The 22,771-nt window shown below is 38.6% G+C and overlaps 1 protein-coding gene and 2 long non-coding RNA genes across 3 annotated transcripts in view; 1 reads left to right on the top strand and 2 right to left on the bottom strand.

The window, feature by feature from the left end:
* LOC137851199 (uncharacterized) overlaps positions 1-14,898 on the bottom strand; it is a 31,402-nt gene extending 16,504 nt beyond the window's left edge. Inside the window, exon 1 of the long non-coding RNA XR_011093051.1 lies at positions 14,768-14,898. This is a non-coding gene — a long non-coding RNA (uncharacterized lncRNA). The remainder of the gene's footprint in view (positions 1-14,767) is intronic.
* Positions 1,972-16,762, top strand: LOC137851200 (uncharacterized). The gene is made up of 3 exons (XR_011093052.1): positions 1,972-2,390; positions 3,119-3,193; positions 14,508-16,762. It is a non-coding gene; the product is annotated as an uncharacterized lncRNA (long non-coding RNA).
* LY96 (lymphocyte antigen 96) lies at positions 16,695-22,460 on the bottom strand. Its single transcript, XM_068672116.1, has 5 exons — positions 22,096-22,460; positions 20,581-20,670; positions 19,459-19,587; positions 18,544-18,596; positions 16,695-17,280 (listed from the first exon to the last, which is right to left on the bottom strand). Exons 1-5 carry the CDS (start codon positions 22,187-22,189, stop codon positions 17,179-17,181), a joined length of 468 nt encoding a protein of 155 aa, XP_068528217.1. The 5' UTR covers positions 22,190-22,460; the 3' UTR covers positions 16,695-17,178.
* Between the last annotated feature and the right edge of the window lie 311 nt (positions 22,461-22,771).

Raw genomic sequence — 22,771 nt, 5'->3', positions numbered from 1 at the left:
ACCAGTCAAAGAAATCAGAGTTTTGCAGTTTGTTTTATTCAGAACGAGGACAGTTTTTGCTGTTTTGTTGGAGCATTTTGCTAGTTTGCTAGGACAATACAAAGTCCTTCCACTTGAGGACAGCAGAAATCACATCAGAGTGTCCAAGACCACGTAACAATCAGTCCCAAATGCTTTCTGTCCCTTCCCAGGCTGTCACATTTTTCAGTGTGTCCAGAAGTCTGCTTCTGCCCAGGGTATGTGATCCCCAGAAGCACCACGTAGCATTATCCCTATGTAGCACATGCACAGCCACCCTGCCACACGTGGGGTGACAGGACCTGCTGTCCCACAGCTACACTACCAGTCAGACACGTTTGTGGTGCTAGAGACATAAGGTGGCAGAAATACTCAACAGTTTCCCTGGTACTTCTGTGTGTACTCTTGCAGGAGATCTGGGATTCAATTCAAAGGGGTTGAATCAGTTTCCCCTGAGCCCTGGGAAGGTGCCTCAAACATCAGCCAATCTTTCCTGTGGATAATGAATTGCATTTTTGTGTTTACTACTCACTCTCTGAAGACCATTGTGTAAACTACTTGTGACACCAGCAACAGGACAAAAACAAAAAAACTAAATGAACTGTCACTTTGAAGGTCCCAGTGGGGACAAACCAAAACCGTAGCTCTGAATACCCTCAGGTCACCTCAGCCCTTAGGGAAAGGATGCAGAGGGATGGCTTGCAACAACACAAACCAGATGTCAGATCAGATCCTCCCCACACTCTTTATTACTCCTTGCTGGGACCACAAAGGGTACTTCCCCATTTTTATTTATTTATTTATTTATTTATTGCAGGCCGCTGAGAATTGCTGTATCCCCACGTCAGTTTTCCTGTGCCAGGAAATGCTAAGTGCAACTCATAGACCTTCATTAGCCACTTTCCATAGATCCATGCAATAGAAATCAAAGGCGCTGACAGATGAAACCTGGCAAGTTTCCCTGGGCTGCTCCAGGATTTCTGCCCTCAGCTGCTTGCTCTGTCGGAGATAACCATCCATGGCAGAGTCAGCAAAAGGGACAGGAGCCCCAGCCTCAGCTCCTGCAGGGTCAGCCCAGCATTGCAGGGCTCAAGGAGCTGTCAGACCACTAACAGACAGACCTTACAGACCTCCCCACAGCCAGTTCTTTTGCTACTCCTTTGTCACCTCCCTGTAGAATTGTTTTACTTTGCTGTTGGCTTGCTTGCTCTTACAATTGCTTTTTTCTCACTGGACTACAGATTTCTTCTAATACATGTTATTTCCTCCTGTGCAAAGAAACTGAATATAGCCACCAATCTTTCAGTATATATTTACTTTTCTTGCTACCATCTCTCTGCCAACTAATTCCTGAAGTTCAAAAGGAACAGGTAATAAAACATAAGAGGGAAATGCAGGTGCAGGTGAATTCCTTATTCAGTTATCCTCAGCAGTGATGTTATTGTGAGTTATTGCTGCGTCAGACATAAAGCAAGTGTTGGGCTTGGCATGCTTTTGAATTAAGCCTCTAATTTTGTGTAACAGGACTATTAATCCCTTTTGTAATCAAAGTTCCTTGAGCGTGTTCCCCACCCATGCTTTAACCCACTGCTGGTGTAGTCCTAATACAAACATAGCAGCAACAGTTGAAACTGAAGTGCCTGTACATCCAGATCTATCAAAGTGAACTGGTCTCAATCTCAGAGAGAGACAATTGACCTCTCACACAGAAGCCAAGAGCCTTAAACATAGCATTTTGGTAATTGCCACTTTTCTCAGCAGCATCAGGGGAAATGAAGCATTTGTCGCTTTTGTTTCTAGAAATCCCCAGCAATCAAAGCCACTGACAGACAGTGCTGGAGAAGCGACACCTACTAATGAAAAAATACATTCTGTTAGAGAGCCGGGATGAAGCTTTTCCAGAGTGCCTCCAGCCAGCCAGCTTTCCTGCCAAACACCAAGGGGTTATAGAGTTGATCATCTTTTTAGAAGGGAAAGCAAAATTTTCACTGAAATCTGCCAAGTAAATTTGTAACGAGCTTATCTGACTCACTAACTAGCTAGTGGCACAGCCTTTCTCTTTGAAAACCTTGCCCCTGCCATTTTCATTTTTGTTATTGTGAAGCAAGCAAAGTAAGCTGACACAGCCAGGAACTGTGTTATGATTCGTAATTGTGGGACTGAGAATCTATTTTCATTGACTGGACAACAGACAGAAAGGGTGACTCTGCAGCTGACTCCCAGGACAGCATGTAAGATATGCGTGGTATGCAGTAAGCTTTGTAGTCTCCTTCGGGAGAGGAAAATTCCCTAGATAAGGACAAAGCTAGGAAAGAAAAGGAGGAACCAACTGAAAAATCTTACAGCAGTAGAGAACTTCAGAGAAAGCTAAGGTATGTGTGAGGATCTAATCTTTTAGGGGTAACTTTCTTAAGCTAAAACAAAGAAAGAAATGAACATTTAAGCACCTGAATTAAATAATTGTACCTAAAATACACCCCACTAGCACAAGTGCAAGTAACCTTAATTTACCTCTGGTCTTTTGAGATCAAGGCATGTCTTGAGCTATTTCTTCTAACACTGACAGAAACAGTAACAGACAAAAATAAATAAATAAATAAATACATACATACATACATAAATAAACAACCACTACCTCTTATCTGAAAGGCTTTGGTGATCTGGTGTCTGGCAAAGATTATTGTCCTGAAAAGCCAGAGCATTGTTCCCTCTATTTAAGAAAAATAAATAAATAAACAAAATTGTTACTCTATATCCACAATCATTTACAGCTGTCTTAAGCCATGTATTGTATATCAATCTCATATCTACACTGAATAGTGGGCCTTTGCAATCAGAGATACTCATTAATTTAAGGAATGAATATGCCAGCTTTCCCTTTCTCTGCTGCTTTATTACCTCTGTCACATGTCAAAATGTCACCGTCCATTTGGATCTCTCCAATTTATGGGACAATATACTCAGCAAACTAAACTTTATTTCACGAGGTCATTAGGTTATAAAGAAAATCAAATGTGGGCTCACTCCCTTTTGTACAGATGAGTTTAATGTGAGTTCTCTAATTCATCCCTTCACTAATTCACAAATTCCTCCCTCACAGTGCAGGCATCCCTTGCGTCACACTGGAAGCATAAGAGCCTCAGACGATGGATCCACTCCAGAGGCTTTTTTGGGGGTAAGTTGGTATGGTTATACCCCAGCTTGGATAGCTGATCTACACATTTCCATAGGTTAGTGGGTTTTGAAGACTGCCAGACATCTTCTATGCAAAGCTTCAGTAGAGAAGAGCTGCAAGGGACAGGAGGCTCAGGTGACAATGGCAACAGAGTGGCCCTTAGCTCTTCCTGCCCTGTGTCCTGCCTACGCATTGCTCTTGCTGTGACCTAATGGCAGTGCTCCCAGTGTACACCAGGTTTTGGCATGACCAGGAGCTGGCGCACTCACACACACGCCTTGCTGTGGACCAAATATCTAGCAAACCCAACATCTCAGACAGCGTAGGTACAGTTGTTCTTCTTGCCTCGATGAAGACATAAGAAAGATCTGAGCACTCATGTCTAGCTTGACAGTTGATTTTCAGGTAACAGTTGGTAGTACATGCTTTCAACACAATGAGATAAGTGATAAACGTGGATATAAAAACATATTAATAGCAAAACTAATAAAATACAACACAATAATACAATGATCATGCGATGTAACACAAGATGCAATGTGCCATTTGCAGATGGTACGTATCTCATAAAAACGTCATACCAATGATGTCCAGCAGTTTGTTCTATTTCTGTTGCAATTCTGACAATCCAGCCAGCATCGTGTTTGATAGCAATGGCCACCTGTTTTTGGCAAATAATAGCCTTTTCATGTTTGGTGATTAAAGTTTCAAGTTCTTCATTTTGAGAATACCCTGTGTCACATATTGAGCCTAAGGTTACAGTCCAAGTTGTAAGTCCATTTTCAACCAGTATTAGAGAATCATTAAGGATGGAAAAAACCTCCAAGATCATCTGGTCCAACCACCCCCCTACCACCAATATCACCCGCTAAACCTAAGTACCATGTACAACCTTTCCTTGAACACCTCCAGGGACAGTGTGTTCCTTGAACACCTCCAGGGACATCACCTCCCTGGGCAACCCATTCCAATGCCTGACTGCTCTTTCTGAGAAGAATTTTCTCCAAATTTCCAACCTGAAATATCAATGTCGTCACTGGGAATACCAATGACCTTTCCTACAGAAGTAGCTTAGGGTCTCCAGAGTGAACTGCAAAGCTGTTGTAGCAGGTAAGGGCTAGGCAAGGAAATTCAGACTCAAGCCAACCCCAAGGCTGTAGATTATGCTGAATTATTTTTCCTTAGGCCTTCATAAATTGGCCAATATTCCATTCAAGTCAAAAGACTTTCCTTTTCTTGTGTATGTAGAAACCTAAGAATATTATTGTGGCAGAATTTTGTGTGGAACCTCTTTCTTCAGGATAGAGTTAAATTCACATTCCACAGAGTAGCCAGAAAAAAAAAAAAAAAAAAAAAAAAGTAATACACTTTAGTAAGGTATGAAATGAAAAGTCTCATCACTGCTGGCTATTAAACAAATAAGGCAAAGCTCAGTAAATGAAGTGCTAACTTGGAAAGTCTAATGAACTACCTTCTCTCTTCATTTCACTTTGCCAACATCAACACCTTCATCTTTAAACACTTAAGTGTTTGTCACTAACACTGCTGTACAGTATTTTATGAACCCAGTGAAAAGGTTGCTTTACATTTCAGAGAGTAAGGATTCCCTATTTGCTGAACAGCCTCCAAACTCAAAGCCACATGCAGCCCACAGGCCTGTAATTTCTTAGCAAACAGGTCAGAATAACATATTGCATTCAATTTTAACACCAACCCATGGAGATATAAAACCTCAGTTACAAGAAAGCTGCCCAGAAAATCCTTTAGAGAAGGAACACATACAAGTCCAACAAAACTACAAGGCACTGAAGTTTCTGCCTTTAAATATTTATCCAGTCCCATTGGGTTACTTGTTTGTCTGTTGGTATGAGGGGGGTTAATTACTTGTGTTTTCACCCAACCAGTCAGGGACAGAGCTTTGGTTCTGTGCCTAGTCCAGTGTGGTCAGAGCATGTTCCCAGCTTTGTGGTCTGCCAAATTGCTTGAGATCATTGGTGCCCGTGTTAAGGGAAGAAAATCAGGATCTCCACACTCTGTAACTCTCTGTGCCTGGCCATCCTAAGTAGCAAGGTTTTTAGTGAAACCTCTTTCTGGACAGCATGGCCAGAAGCCTAACAATATTTTCTCATTTTTGGATGGCTCAGATCCAGCATGTTATAAGCAAAAGCAGGTTGGCAACCAACTCCCTGCAACCCAGCAGTAGCACAGGATGTCTTTACCAGCATATCTGAAGGACCACTCCCCATCACAACTGACAGCAGCAGCATCAAGAAAGTGATCATCCCAAGACTGAAGACATTACCTTAGAAAAATCGCTGTAAGAGTTTTACAAATCTTTCTACAGATAGACATTTAGCTATTCTTAGCACTTCAGTGAAACATATAGTGATGTTTCCTTCTCATTTCATGGGACAGATACTCTGCAGTTCTAAAAGGAGTATCCCTTCAGGCCCATATCTGCTCATTATCAAAAACATAGCCTATGAGCAAGTAGGTGAGTGTAGGATTTCAAAGTTATGAAAAGTCTTATAGGTGCAGGACTTCTATTAGAATAATATCTGCAGCAGCATTAGTTCAGATTAATTGTTAATATTTTTATAGAGACAAAAAAATTCTATCTAAACTGCAGTGTCACATTGGCTTACCAGAAGAAGGACAAAGACTTTCCATCTCTAAATAAAGTTAATAGGTCTGTATCAGCTTTCAGCACATGGAATTTACCCAACAGATGTAAGAGAATAGAAAAAGTTGTGTTTGTTCCAGTTTTGAACAGACTGTGATGAGTAAAACCAAACACAGGAGCCATTTCTGAAAATCCCTAACACATGTGTTCAAATGAGCTGGCTTCATTTTATCACAGGATTCTTCAGCACCCTTGATGTTGTAATACTCTAAGCTGTGGCTGCTTAACACCTCTTAACACAAGGTACAGCCTACACAGAGAAATAACTTCTTGCTGGTTTTCCCCGGGTCAGAGGGTTTGGGGTTTTGTCTGTTTTTTGTTTGTTTGTTTTTTTGTTTTAAATTGAAATTTAGAAAATGTTTAGGTAATTTCTTTACTTTATGGATGAGATCCATGTCTGTACAGACGGGAAATACAGAGGTCTATTGATATTCTTTTATCCTAATATGGCTTCCATCCTAACAAACTCAAGATATTCATGCAGTAAGGGTAGTTGCAGCCTCATCCAAATAGGAAGAGTGAGGGGAACCTGTGACTACATCAGGCAGTACAGGAGCTTTAACTACATCAGCTAGTGTTAAAAAGCAGCTCCCACTCCTTTGCTATGTCTGCTGCTAAAGCTTTTATGTATACAAATATATATTGTACAAACACATAATTTCTTTAACAAACTATTACATTTATTTCTGTTTGTCTTTATGAATAAATATCTGTAGCATATGCTGATTAAAAGAACAATAATTTTTAACCATACATATTATATTCAAAAGCTGCATGCAGAACAAATTTATTGTAGAGATTGTAAATAAAACAAGATTTAAAGAAGACATAGAATAGCTAGGGCTTGTCTTGAAAAGAAAAACTGAAAGAATGTGTAAGGGCGTATGGCTGGCATGGGGCTGGAAACTGAAGACAATAGCAGAAGCAAAACCAATTAAAATTAATCCTAAGCCTGTAAAAGAGAATGGCAAAACTGCATCTGAAAATAATATTAATGGACATGACATTGCAGGATATATTCACAGTAGTGTCCCAGGGAAACAAACAAACAAACAAATTAAACCAAAACAACAACAAAACCCCACAAAAAAAAAATCAAAGAAAATGTGCTTCTAGTTAAATTAAAATTAAAGATTAAATAAAACATACTTTCTGTTTTCTCCAGAATTTGGCTTTATGTGAAATACCAACACAGGGGTCACTTTGCAGTATGAAATACCATTATTACAGCAGCTACTGTACCACTTAGTTTTTTCACCTTTGCAATGCAGGCTTTGGACAATTTTCTATTGTCTTTTGCTTTCTTACAGTGTAAGCACACTAGGCTGGTACATACTGTTAATCACTGTTTTTAATTTGAATTGCTATTAGTTTCTTTAATATTCAAAGCAGCCTTGCTAGAGAGTGAAACAATAGCTCCAAGGCAACAGAAGCTGTTCAAGTCCTTTATTTCACAGCCTTACTTTCAGGCTGATGCTGAACTATGGGCAGAGGTGATCCAGCTGTCTCTACATCCAGATGACTCTCCATTTAGATGCTGATGGACAAGATAGCCTCCTCTTCCTTCTTCAGAACAAAATGGGAGTAGAAGAAAAACGAGAGAAGAGTGATACCAGCCCCAGATTGGTGCTCACAGAAACAGCTCAGGTGTTGGTAGGCATGCAGCACAGGAGGCCTCCTGACCTTGGTGACATGACACTTACATCATTGCAGCCAAGTCAGTCAGATCCCCACAGGCCTCATCATCAAGCTCTGAAGGTGCTTGAGCAATCATGAGCAGTTTTAGTCACAAACAGAGCACAAACCATGTACCCTTGGTAAGGGATTCTTGACTATGCTCTGCTGCCTGTTTCCTCCGTGGCTTAGCATCACTGTTACTGCTTTTCCTTACAACTTTTCTTGTATGATCTCAATCACTCTCCAAGTTAATTAGTTTGGATCTAATTAGTAGGATAATTAACACCTCATTTTAAGAAAAAAAAAATATATATATAATAGTTCTTTTCATTTCAGTGCTGTATGACTAAATCTGAGCTTTGCCTTCAACTCAACAACTCTTGAAAAGCTTGACCTGATAGCAAATCCTTTTAAGTGTTGACCAGGAATCAGACTCCCAACAAATTATAATTCCAGGTCTGTTTCAGGAGAAATACACATGATCACTATGTGAATTGCCATTTAGGTTGCTTTTGATAGTGAGCCTATAAAGGTGACGATTCAGCCAGTGGGCAATGTTAAAGCCTTCTTCAAAACTTTAACCTGTTCATGGAGTTGAGTGACCCTGAGTTATCTGACAAGCAAAAATCCTCACCATATTGTAGGAGATTTTTATACCATAGTTAATGTGCTAAGGGGAGGTGAGGATATTTGCTAATACAGAGAAATTTTCAGGAAAAAAGGAAACCTGTAACAGGGAAAAAAAATAAGGCAATATAACTTTAGGGGAGATTCTTCTTTATCCGTAAAGCTGCAATAAGTTGTATTTGCCTTTGAAAATGCAAAAGGAACATCTAGGTCTGGATGCTAGCACCTGGGTATTTAATTTGGTGATTGTCAATGAAATCCCATGAGGCAAAAACTGTTTAATCTATACCTACTGAATTCTAATATTGCTGACTATATAAGGGACAGATTTCCACACAGTTTAAACAGGTATTCCTCCTTTCAGCTTTGGTATTTTAACTGAATTGATTGTCAGTGAAGACATTTCCAGTACAGCTAAACTTTGATCATGAGGCAGGGCTTGTGATGTGCTGTACTATTCAAATATGTGCTTATTTTTAAGTGCCTTCTCTTAGACTGTAATAAGCTTACAAGGTGTTCAGAAACTGCATAAAGACTTCTCTTCATCAAAGCAAATATATCTGCAGATTTTGGGAAAATGCCTGCACTGCACTCCCTAAAATGTGATATGTGATTAGGTTATTAAATACTGAATAGCAAGGCTGTAGCAGAAAGGAGCACATTAAAAATGAGTGACAACACTTCCTGATTTGAGTGTATAACTATGCAGTCTTAATATTCTCAGTACTGTTTCGATTTTTTGCATAAAATTTCTTGCAGCAGGGACTTTTGGTTGTTTGACAGATTCAGACTGACAGTCTACAGGTGAACAGCTTTCTGCCATGTTACTAGTTTTCTGAGCCATTTAGGAGCTTAGTGACAAGTGCATATTATGTGTAGGCACTTATCAAGGGCCAAGACGTAAAAGTCTGTCTAAAAAATGGCTTCATTGACTTAAGCAAGTTTGTGTCATGCTTGAGGATGCGTAGAATTTGATTCAAAGTACAGAGCTTCCTTTCACATTTGATTGCTCATTTTTTATTCAGCAAGATAATAACCTGTCAATCTTCAGCGAGAATAAGCTCTCCTAACACTCCAATTCATAGAGCAGTTGTTGATTTTACAAAGTGAGGCACTAACTTACAGCCAACCTCCCTCTTTTATTCCGGGCTTTGTACCAACTTTGGAAGAGTTATTAAGAATTTAAAAGCCTAAACAAAGCAAATTCCATTTCTTTCTTGAACAATTTAGTATTTATCTTACCAGTTTAAACAGTCAAATATTGCTTCATTTTTTACAACAGAAATGAATAAAGTATATAAAGTATTCAGTCAACATTGTGCAGTTTGCTTTCATGAGCAACAAGATCTCCTGAAGGGAATAATGCTGTCTTGATAACTCAAAAAATGTACCCTGTAGAATATGATAAGTTTTATTACCAAGCATATAAAGTAGCAGTTGCTGGTTTGTGTGAAAATCCCTGCTGTTCTGCTGTAACTGACACCCTCCGAGGAATGGGGCAAAAGCCTCACCCCTTGAAGAGGCCTTCGCTTCAACTACAAGTGCACAAATTGCTTCACAAATTTAAAATGGTGTGAGGGGAGGGAGGAAATGGGAATACCCACAACCTCGTGCATGGAATTCAAGATCAAGAACTTGAAAAATTTGGAAATGCAAGATAACCATCAGATTGGTGTTTTTGTTGTTGTTTTAACCTTTTGATATTTATTTCTTCTTGGTAGAAAAACATGGCATGTGTAGATTGGTCAGGTGGCCATGTAATTGTTATGTTCTCTCTATGTTATTACGCACGTGACAAGACACTTACCCTGGTATAAAATACCTTCATTTTTATTGTTTCCAGTATCTTGAACTTTGGGACCAGATGCATTCATATTTCATAGTTTGTAACTGGCCAAAATGTAAATAATACCTTGTTATGTAATACCTTGTTATGTAATTAGTGAGCCTGACTCTAATTATCTTTGAGTAAAAATCAAACAGACTAGGAGACAAGACAATTTCATCTTGTCAGTGCCAATCATTTACTTCCTCTAAGGTCACTCTTGCAATATATAGGAAAATTATACCTAATTATACTTATCCATTATTACTGTGATTTTAGGCAATTCAGGCTAATTTATAAGATCAGACTACTTCAAACCTATACCTTGGTGAAAGCTCACCACCCTGCAGAGTAGATGGTGCTGGGTTTTAGCTGAAAGTAGACAGTCAGGTACACTGGGGAGTGATACTGGCTTTCCTCTTGTGCACCAGTTACAGAAGTTCCTGCGAATAACCTCTGTGAAACTAGTAAACGATGAAATGCCCATAAGAGACAGTAGTCAAAAAGGTTTCCTCCTGATTACAGTGAGCAATGTGCCTTAAAAAGCATTTTTTTTTTCATATATTAGTTTCTTGGTTAAATTCTAGGTTAAATTAGTCACTTGGTTAAATTCTGGGATGCTCTTCAGAGATGTCAAATAATCTCATTGCCCATTACAAAATCAAAGGATTTTTGGGTCACTTTCTTGGGGCTTTATGCGTAGTATGTGCTTTGGATCTGGCCATGAATCATTTCAAAGAAGCCTTAAAATATTATTTCACTAATTTCATAAATATTTATACAGTAACCAGCAGGGAAGCAACAATCCTGATTACAAGCTACTTACAGAAGGCATCAATGCAATACAAATACTAAAAACAAACAAGTGATCAAACAAATAATTATAATTGTAGTTGCTGAATACCTTGACCTTATGGTGAATTTTAGCTCTTCTCACAGAATTATGACATCTTAGTCATTCTTGTTGTATTGACAGAATGTTTGGAGAAAATCTTCTCTTACAAATGAATCTAATATTACTGCCTGACTCACTGATACTGTGATCTATAAATATTTTAAACATCTTTCTGCATTTGATTATCTATTTTATGTAACTGTTTACCCCACCTATGCTTTTTCCGTATATTCTTCCATACTTTCAAAACTGAAAAAACGATCATCATTTTATTCCACATTTTTTCCACCAGAACACTGTGATTTTTTGTGAAAGAGTAGAATTCTACAAAGATTGTCTGTGACTGTTGGTGGAGAAGCAGTGAAGCATGAAGCAGCTGTGTTTCTGCACCCTTCACAACAGTGACTGTGATGGTGAGCTTTGCTGATCAGTGTCCCTCCACAGAGGCCAGAAGAAGGCATTCTCTGTGTTGCTTCCCTTTCCCATGCACCGGAATCGAGTCAACATTGTAGCAGAACCAATACCAGCCTGGAAGGAAATATTGTTTATTTTATCACAGACTTTTCATTTATACTTGCAGGACTGTGCTAAGACTGGTACATATGAAAATGTATGCTGCTGAGTACCTCCAATAAGATTTGGAGATGCTCAACACCTCTAGTATGGCTTATCAGAAGTTGGCAAGTCAGGTCCAGAATTTCACTAAAATCCTAGTGCCAGTCATGGCAGTGAATTGTTAATCATCTTCATGCTCGGGTGACTCATTCACAGGCTTTTGAATATCACTTCTAAAAGACTTGCACCATCTTTCAGCTTAAGCCCAGAGCAAACCCTGTGAGGTCTGTGGTTTCCCCTCTCTATGCAGAGAGGCAACAAGCCAATTAAATGCTGGTGCAAAAGAAGGAGTTGTATAGGTCAGTCATATTTTATATACTTACAGCAATTGCTTGTTATAGACCCAAAAACGCTAAATGTCAAAAAATATGGTTTGGTCTGCTCCCCCAGTCACCTTGCTTCCTGTTATATTTTTTTAAGTCTTCAGATTGCCCTTTACATACCAATTCCAGAAGGCAGCATATAAAGTCATATAAGCATATAAACTGGGCTATGCATCTGCATCCTATCGGACAACACAGATTGTCAAGTAGATGTTAGCATGAGTACAACTATTACAAGTTGACCCCTCTATATTTAAGTGAGTTGCAGCCCAATAGTTTTATAACTTATTTGGTCAAAATAAATAGACAACATTCTGAAATTATCAAAACTATTTATTTCCCCCAACCATTTTTTCCTTATTAGCCATTTGTGAATCTTTTTTCTTTATTTTAATAGTTTGATTCACTGCAGATAAACAATTTCTTTTGATTTTTTCTTTTTATTTTTTTTTAGGAAATCCTTTCTTCCATAATTAGAATATTAAAATCTTCAAAACTTTTACAGATTAGAGAAACTGTATATCTAACAGTCAGAGCCTGATATGCACCTTGGAGAATCAGTAAGGCATACTGCTGCTGACGGTCTGTTTTTCTTACAGTTGTACGTGAAAATTTCATTAATGATGCTTTTTGATCTATTTTTAAAGCTTTAAACATATAAATCAAATTGCACTATGTGAAATGTCCCTACACATAGGACAGATTTCAGTACCACATGTGATCATAAAAGATAGCTACCAAAAAAATCAAAATCAAGCCATTCTAAAACAGGGTTAATTTAGGGTCAAAATGAACAGCAGCTCACTGTATGTATTATGTTTTGTTTGATTATTTGTATTTTTAATGTATTTTGTAAGTGAAGGGCAGGTTTTTCAATTCTATTATTTTCAGAGGACTAACACTGACATTTTGCCATGTTTTCTATACTTAACTTATTGAAGTTGAGTGTTTTGTTTTGTTTTTTAATTTCAATTAATGAAAATGTAAACTACATAACTATATTAAAATTTTAAGAAAAAATAGATAATACAGTGAAATGTCTAAATTGATTCTGCTTGAACAGAATGTGTAAGAGAATTAATCCAAATTCAAAATTAGGATGGAGGTATTTCTTCTGGAGAGATGTCAAACGTCATGGAGAACTCAAAACATAGTGGGTGTGCCTGACTAACAGAAGTTACAGTTTAGAAAAATCTATTCTGTTGTACATTAAGTTTTTGTTCAGAACAGGAAAACAGGGGCATACAGGGACCTTAATACTCAGAAAGAATGACTGTTCCATCCTGTGAGCAAAGAAACAGATTTGCTATTAAAAGTTTTGATTTGTTAGTTATGGCAGAAAGAAATTTAATTTTAAAAACACCTTTGACAGGTATTTAGTCTATATCACAAGACAGAAAAAGGTTCTTTTGCAGGCAGAAGCTTTGGGAAACTGTTGGGCCAAGTACATATGTGTATGTGTACATACATATATGTATATGCATATCTATTATATACATATATATTTTTAATATACATATAAGGCCTCTCTTTGCCAGTATGAAATGTATGTCAAGAAAAAGATGTCATGGACATACTTATCTACAGGAAGCATGCAGCAAGGCCCGTGTCTAGGATCCATAAAACTCAGTGCACGTGCACAGTGACTATTTTCTGGGATTGCTAAAGTCCACTCATTTCTAATGCAAGCAAAGAGAGTTTCCACAGTTCCTTTCTCCTGTCCTCTCTCCCCTGATCTCTCCAGGCATGCCAGCCCTCCTTTCCCATCTCTTCCCATTGTAAATGTCATATCCCCATCTGCTGCCCCTGAACTCACTGTGCTGGCAGGCTCATGCGGGCAGAATGCAGCAGCTGAGGTTACTCAGCACCGTGCACTACACTGACGCTTCAAAGGCAATTACTAGCATTTTCCACAGAGGAAAAAAAAAATGTGCAAAAGGGATTAATGCTGCTGTTTCTCCTTTGATGCCTGTAGTGCAGATCAGGACCTATCTCCTGCATCATCCAGTCCAACTCCTTCTTGCTGCAGGCACTATATAGTTTATTCCCTCAGGAGAACTATGTGTGCTTTTTACCAGCCAAGCCAACTGGTGACTGAGTGACTGCTTTTGTCTTTCCAAACACCCCTAGAAACACGATATGCTTTCGTAAAATCTCAGTTATCTGGAATTTTCTTTCTACTTCCATCCCAAATGATGTTACTATTTGAGCCAGCAAATGTGTGCGTTACTCTGGTCAGGAGGACTTCTCTTGTGTAAAATTATGTGTGCTTTACTGTTTTTATCAAATGAAACCATAATAACACAGCTCAGAAAGTGTGTGCTCTTATTGAAAAACACATTTTACAGGAACTGCTTCTTCTGATAATTACATATTTGGCGACAGAGGGTGAGGGGGTGAAGAAAAGCTATTTTCCCATCTGCAGCAAATCCTGACAGCCGCTTAAAAACAACAGTAATGAGACAAAGAGAGATTTGTGAAGGTTTTAGATATTAGTTTCATGCTATAGCTGCACACCAGGCCTTCCTCAATTTGTTTAGGTTTATAGCTGGGGGATGGGGGTTTGCACAGCTCACTGGAACTCTTGGCAAAATACAGATATATCAGAACCTGTGTTTCTCATTGAATGTTTTAAGCCAAAATTACTTAGTGAATGGCTTACTTCACAGCATTCACACCATTCAGATTCTGAACGAAGAGCCAGGAGATGAAGAAGTGAAAAAATGGATCAATGTTTGTTGACCCAGTAAGTGGAAGAAAATTTCAGACCAGTCTTTACTGAGTTCAAGCAATTCCCCTCGTCCTAAATAGACTCCTCTTTGTTGGAGAGTCCTGGGTGTGGGCTCAGAAAGAAATTTGGAAAGGAAGCAAGTTAAATGACAACTTTTGTCAACTACAGGCAACAAGGGAAGAAAGAAAAGTACTGTACCAGCAACTCCTGGAGAGCAAGATACAGAGAGCAAAGCTCTGCCTTCCGCTGCTCCATGCACACTGTGGTACCTGGGCAATGTCAGGGCAAGCTGCCTGCATGATCTCGCACCTTACAGAAATTCTGTCTCTTCTTGCACACAAGGGAGCACGGAACGACAGCCAACAATACTGCAGTGAGTGGAAACCTTCGATCATGTGCAGGAGAGAGGCTGGAGGCCTTTGAAAGGTCTTGGCTTTATAAAGTTGTGGCTCCTGCCCTCTGCCTCGCAATCCTAGCTGCTGGCATGTGTAACCATAACCTTTCAGCTAGAGCTACACTATAAAAGTCTGCAATGTAAGCTGCTGAATGAATATGTTTATCTGTAAACATCCCTATTTAGATACAGAAATTCTAATTCTACCTCAGCATATACTGTAAATGTCTGTAATATTTATAAGGCATTAAAACTCGTGTTTATGAAAAAAACATGGGGCACATGAATATATTTGATTTCCAATAGCTGTTAGTTTCTCCTACCTGTGGCACCTGGTACTTAATAAATAAAACATTTCATCTAACCTCCAAAATAATTCAGGACAAAAACAATCTCAGAACACTGTCACTAAAAACTCTTTTGAGGTTTCATCTGGTTGGAAAATTTTGTGAAATAAGTACGAGAGATCATCATAGTAAGTAAAACCTTTCCCTAAGCAGGTAATACCAACAAGCAAAATAGAAGAAAAGTAGAACTTGGTTATCAGCCTGTCTGGCTGCTATTTTAGCTTAAGAGGAAATGGGTTACAACGCTGGTAATTTCATTCAAACATAAGCAGTAACACAGTGATGGGCTGCTCCTGTCATGGTCTGTGATACATGAATGTATCACAGATGTTTTTCACTGCCACTTGGATGTCATTGTTACTTCTTGTCTCCAGCCATAATGAAGTCCTATCTCATATTTTTATTGATTCCTGGTGACTTTACCTTGGATTGCCAAACTAGCTTTTTAAAAACTATTTTAAATGGACTAAATATATTTGTGTGCATGTGTTTTCATATACTTTTTTTTTTTATTATTATTATTATTTTTTATGCGGTGCCCAACTTGAAATATTCTAAAGTGGGATGAAAAGCTTTGCTTCTGCTAATTTTCACGTTTGCTATTTAGCAGCCTGGGAGAGGAGGGGTGGATGGTTCCCGTTTTCACGTTTTCGGACATTTTGAAACAATCTGCCAGACACAGCACGACCTAGCGGCCAGCACAACGCACAGCATCAACACGGGGACCTGTAGCGGGAAAAAGTGCCTTAATTCACCAAGCCTAAAGTTGAGTGTGAGGACACAGCATCCTGATGTTGTACGTACAGTACCCGTCTGAAAGCAGGAAGCCCTTGCACACTGCGCCAGTCTGCTGTCCTTCTCCGTGCATGACACCAAAGGGCCATGAGACCTGAAGGAGTTCTGGTTCTCTTCCTAAGGGCCAAAACTTGTCCTCCATCAAAGCTTTGTGGAAGGTCTTAAGCACAGAGGTGCAGCAGGGAGGGAAGGTGGGCACTGAGCACTGAGCTACCCAAGAGGCAGAAGCCACAGTAAGACCTTTCAACTTGCTTTTGGTAACTGAGAAAAAGTTCAAGCAAGAACCACCCTCCTGCTTCTGAAGGAGACAGCCTGCGGGTTCTCTGCCCAGCAGATTTTTAGCTCCTTATTCAACAAAACATAAAAACAGGCTATGAACCTGTGTGTTTGTGGTTATAGCTCTGGTTGGCTGAACTCAGCTGTACTGGATGAGTGCAACTGGAAACATACTTCACTTTGGATTTTATTAACGTCAGCCATGTAACAGATCATTGCTCCTCTTCTTCAGCTCCATGAAGATGGAGTGGAACATTAGGAAACATCTAAAAATCATCAGAAGAGGACCAAGAATAAAAGGGTTTTCACAAGCCGATTGTACTAACAAATTTTATTGTTAAAAGAAATAAAAAAGAAAAAAAGAAAAAAGACAAAAAAAAACGACAGTGTTTCCAGATTCAAATGCTGTTATATTTCAAGTTGAGTATTGGCAAACCTCTAGTTCTTGCAGTTCAAGGCTTCAAAAATTCTTTTTGTTTGTTTAGTGTAACCTGAAGTACTTGGCTTTTTTATAACCCAAGGCACCACACTGAAATGCGGCTCTCTGATATCCACAGGGAGTTATCCTGTGGGATCATCAGGATGCTTGATTCCAAGAGATTTTGTGTGCACTGGCTGAGGATCCAATTGCAGCCATGCTATGAATTGCTAAGACTCTCCATCTTGTAGCTTTCCACACAGAACACGATGTTTTCTGCTTCAGGAAAATTAGAGTGTTTCATATTTCCTAGATTGGATTCCAGTTGCTTGCAGAAGCAGCCTCTGTGTTCCAGATTCATTTGAAATGTCTGTCACGTTCAGACGTGATCTTTCTTCACTATCATGGTGTAATTCACGCACATGACCATATTCTTCTCAGAATCATCAGAGAACGCTTCTATAATAACACTATAATCTCCCTAAATTCCAACGAGAAAACAAGGAAATTAGTGCATAATGCTGCCCATTCTTGGCCAAGGGGCTACCTGAGGTCTCAAGCTGCCTAGTGACCTTTTGGATTTAGCCTAAACCATAGTGCCAGGGCTTTCAGCTCGCTCTGGTCACAGTCACCAGCCCTGCATTGCTTGCCTTGACTGGGCACTGAGTGACAGTGCCCTGCTAGTGCCAGCACTGGTGGCCCAGCGGTCCCAGCTCACCTTCCCTCACAGAGCAGAACTCCAGGACTTGAGCAGAGTTCCTGGTTTAACACTGGAACATTGCTTTTACTTTTGAATATTGTTATCCCTCTTCTAATCTTTGAGAAGGGTTTCAGGGAGGAAGAGATCAGCATGTGAAAAGAAACTAAGAGAAATCATAATGGGCAGAAAGAATATGGACAGATTTATTCAAAAGGGAAACAGAAATAATTTACCAAATGGAATGGAACAATAAAAGTTACATTAACTTATATCTTTGATCTTTTCTTTTACAAAATAAAGGAGGAATGATAGGGGAATAATAACCTGAAAACATTTAACATTTCAGAGGTACTATTAATCTGGACTCATCCTTTCAAGCATAAAAAAAAATTCTGACAGTTGCTACAGTTTGGGTGAACTTATCTTTCCACCAAATATATTAATGTAAGACATAAGACTTGTTAAAGTGAGTCCAGAGGAGGGCCACGAGGATGATCAGAGGCTGCAACACCTCTCCTATGAAGACAGGCTGAGAGAGCTGGGGCTGTTCAGCCTGGAGAAGAGAAGGCTCTAGGCTTTGAGAAGGCTCTAGGTCAGAGAAGGCTCTGACCTTACAGCAGCCTTCCAGCGCCTAAAGGGGGCCTTCATGAAAGCTAAAGAAAGGACTCTTTTTCAGGGGGTGTGGTGACAAGGGATAATGGCTTTAAATTAAACAAGGGGAGATTTAGATTAGATGTTAGGAAGAAATTCTTTACTGTGAGGGTGGTGAGGCACTGGCACAGGTTGCCCAGAGAAGCTGTGGATGCCCCATCCCTGGAGGTGCTCAAGGCCAGGTTGGATGGGGCTTTGAGCAACCTGGTCTGGTGGGAGGTGTCCCTGCCCATGGCAGGGAGTTGGAACAAGATTAGCCTTAAGAGTCCCTTCCAACCCAAACCATTCTGTGATTCCATGATTCTGTGATTCTACAATTCTGTGATTCTATGATTCCATGATTCTATGAAGTATGTTATTTTATCACTATTTATATACAATGTGGAAAAGTACCTTTGGAAACATTGTTCTTTTTCCTTTAATGTCAAATTTTGTTGTAATTGTTTCTGTAAAACAGAGAGAATTACAATATAAATGGTTATTTAATCATCGAGCCATCAATGAAACTTTCTGAATAACTTCAACATAGCGTATCTCTCAGCAGCACTACCAATGCCATTTACTCTTCCAGGCATAAAGCCTTCACCTCTTTATTCTTCTACAACTCTGCCTATTTGTCTAAACCACATGTTAGAAAACAGAAAATAATCAGAAAGCCACTGCAACATCTTCTACCATTCCATCCTACTGTGATAAATCCAATAATTTAACTTGTAATAGTAGTTCAGACAAATGATAACTGAAGAGATCTGATATTCACTTACAAAGAAAGGAAAATGTGGAAGGCATATTCTGAGCACTGTCCTGGTCTTTTTGGCTTTTAAAATGATATCCTGAATTCTCTGCATCAGAGCCTTTGGCATGTTAATGTTAGTTAGCACCTGAAACAGGATAGACTCTTCTCTAATAATAATAAAAAAAAAAAAAATTACACGTAGATGGAGAGAGTATCTCTAAAACACCATCCATACATTTACCTGAATAAGCTGTTGTCTGTAAGGTAGTAGTGTCCCTAGATCCTAGTTTTGTGTGTAGTCCAGTCATATGTGGTCTTCCTATGTAATTTTAAAGTTGTTTAACAATAAAAGTGTCATAATGTGATAAAGGATATTATCAATCCCAATTTAAAGAGATGGAAACCACCACATGAAAACACTAAAGAACAGAAGTTGGAAACTCCACTTTATCTATCTGCATGGGTTGATCGATTAGTCTTTTAAAAAATCTGATAAGTAGTAAGGAACAGGTTATGCCCCTGTTGAGAGGGCAACCTGCAAGGCAAGGAAAAGGTGTATTTTTCATACTGACCTCCTTTCAGCATTTCACACACATAGTACTCATCGTCGGCCCCACTGCAAATAATTTCTTTCCAGTGTAACGCTTTGGCACCATCATACCAGACAGTGAAGACTACCTTCAAAAAGGCGATGTCACTTTCTAGTAGAGACATTGCAAGTAAGAAAAATGTAACTGGCAGGTAGGAAAAGCACATGCGCAGACAAACACTATTTAAATAAACACTATTTTTCTCTGTAATATGGATTTTTTAGAGTTCCCCAAAATTAACAAAAATGCATACCTTGAAAACTGTAATTTCCAGAAAAAAAAAAAAGTTGTTTTCTTATCAAAAAGCATCAGTTTTAAGAAATATTTGAGTGACAAATTTCACAATCTGTTCTAATTCATTCAGCAAAGACAATAGAGTTCACTCAGCTCCACAGCTCGTCCAAATAAATCCCCAGAAGAGAACTCTGGAGGTCCCACATACGTAGCTGTGAGCAAGTATTACAAACAATCTGTGCTGGTTGCTTGTAGCCCTTGTAAAGATATCTTTCTATGGAAGCAATCTTAGCACACCTCCAGAGCTTTTACAGATTATGCGAAATTTATGATACAGCTCTGTCTTGACTAACACAATTTACTGGCTTAAAGCTGTGTTTAAAGAGTAGTTTAAAGCTGGGTCTGCACACACAGTCCATTACCACATTTCCAGCTTCTGGAGTATGCATGTTCTTAGTAGAATTCCTGCCAGGATATTATCTCTCCTTAAAATGGCTTGTGTCTTTTTCAGACCAGAAGGGCTTATGTGCTGCAAAATATTGTCTGTTTTCTCCATAAGTACCTGAACTGTCTCAAATTTGCATGTACAGTACCAGTCAGTGTGCTGAGCTCTGGCAACTGCTCAAACAAGTCAAACTCAGGCACACTTATTCCCACAAATGGTCTAGAAATCATAATTTCTGTCCATCGCTGTATTTCGTCTATTGCATTGCTAATCACAGAAACATATCTCCTAAATAATTTGACATTTAGTATAAGGTATAATCCTTCTGCCTGCACTCTCTCTCTCACCCTCTCTCTCTCTCTCTTTTTTTTTTTTTTTTTTTTTTCCATTTGGAGAATATAACTCTCTAGGCACGAGTGACTCACTTGGAACCCAGGTAAGAGCAGCATGCCAGATGGATGTGTTCAGCATGGTGCAAGGTGTCACATTAAACATGAAATCATGAGCTGCAGAATCTACAGGATAAAATTATTTCATGTTATTAGTGTGAACAGTCTTCTCCAGTGAAATGATAAAAACTTACATATGTATACACACATATATATACAAACACAAAAATATATTAAAAATATATTTAATATAAGGTATATACTATAAAGTTATGTTATCTAATGATCCATAGTACACATTAAATATAACTTAAAGTGATATTTCTGATTATTTACATGCTTAGAAGACAAAAGTAGTATCACATTACTTTGAGATTCAGTAAGAAGAAACAGTTTCAGGGTCATTTATATTTGTACTCAAACACTCAGAGGCAAAACTATGCTTACTTCTACTTTGAAGTTACACACTTTTTATTAGCATTATGCCAACATGGACCTCTGATGAACATATGCTGACTTATACTAACCATTGAAACTATAAGCTTATATGTTGCCCGAGGCTAGCTGAAGGCCTCAGGTAGCAACAGTGATTTATTTCATCATGATTACAGCGAGTTCTGTCTTCTATTTTGGGGATTAAAGCAAGGGATGTGCCAAGGGAAACTGTCTGGCTGCTGGTAATTGGCACTCGTGTTCTTATCATAGCTACATACAGGAAATTATGATAGAAAAAAGGTCAAACAAAACACACCCTGGTCCCAAAGGCTCAATTTGCAAGCTTAGGTATAGCCACTTTTACACTTGTTACATTTTTTAAATGTGTGTTAGCATCAAGCAAAGTACCCAAAATAAACATTCCCTCTTGAGCCTTGGTTTATATAGCTATTTTATGGGTAATACACATTAGTAATGCACATAGATTTTCAAAAGGCCTTGTGAAATATCCTTTCCTTGTGAAATATCTCCTAAAAATCTCACCTTTTTGCCATTGAGTTCACATGGGAACACTGAGCCTGCCTAGCACTCAGAGCTGTGAGGTGCCTAGTTGTTGCAGAATTATGAAAAAAAGCAGTAAACTACACAGATCCAGTGGCCTGTATCTCAGAGATGGTAAGTGAGGAAGAGAGAAGCTTTGTTGACCCAGAGCTTCTCTGATCCCCCAGCCCAGAGCAGTCTTCCGCTTTTTTTTTTTTTCAATAAAGTTAAAGCTTATGAATGTAATTTATTGGTTTAATAAATGTGGATATTTTATACAATACATCACTTGTAAAACAAGTTGAAATCTTTTATCTTTCAGTTTTTCCTGAATCAAAATATGTCTGCTTTACTTAGCGGTAAACAACTTCTCTCTTAGCTGCTGTAGCCATCATTGTGGTAATATTTACACCTATGCAGCATAATTCCCATAATCGGGTGATTAATAACAGAAATATACATCAGCTGAAATTCTTATTTATATTTTCCTATATTCATCAAAGAAACTTTTCCTTAGACTGCCACATTTATTGTGTACAAGCCAGTAAGAAAAGAATAAAATATTTTTTTACTTACCACAAAAAGTATATGACATTTCTAGGTCTGACGATGTACAAAAAAACCCACTGACTCCACGGGTGAACAAAATGAAAAAAACAAGCCCAAACATGGTTACTTATTTTGATCGGTACCAGACAGAACGCTTTGTTTGGGGGAAAGAGGAACAAAAAATCAGCATAGTCATCCTCAGTCACATGTCTTCAGGGAATACTCAGTTATTTTGTCAAGTTCTCTGCAATCTTAATTAATCCTATTGCAGCACTATCAGTTATCATCATAATAAATTTTGTGAATAAAATTTCTGCCTTCGTTGTTATGTCTTCCCCAGACAATGTAGCTCAAGCCACGAGTGAAAACTGAAAGAGAAAACTGTGTGAAATAGGGAAGTGAGAAAAACTAAACTTATGATTACCAGAAGAGTGTAAAAGGCAAGTTGAGTTGACTCAACAGAAATAACATTTGCTAAGGCATAATTTCAAATGGCCACAAGATTTTCTGTACATAATAAAGAAGGGAAAAGCTATATTCGAACGATAAAAAAAAAAAAAAAAAAAAAAAAAAAAAGTGCACTCCTATTGATGGGTTAGTCAAGAGTTCTCACACATTTTCAGAATGAATTTCTTGCAAAATTTGTTACACCTTAAGTACACTCAGACATTATGGATAAGTTTAATCAATGACATATTTCCAA

The sequence above is a fragment of the Anas acuta genome, chromosome 2, assembly GCF_963932015.1.
Source record: "Anas acuta chromosome 2, bAnaAcu1.1, whole genome shotgun sequence".
NCBI classification, from domain to species: domain Eukaryota; kingdom Metazoa; phylum Chordata; class Aves; order Anseriformes; family Anatidae; genus Anas; species Anas acuta.
This window is presented reverse-complemented; position numbering and strand designations above follow the sequence as displayed.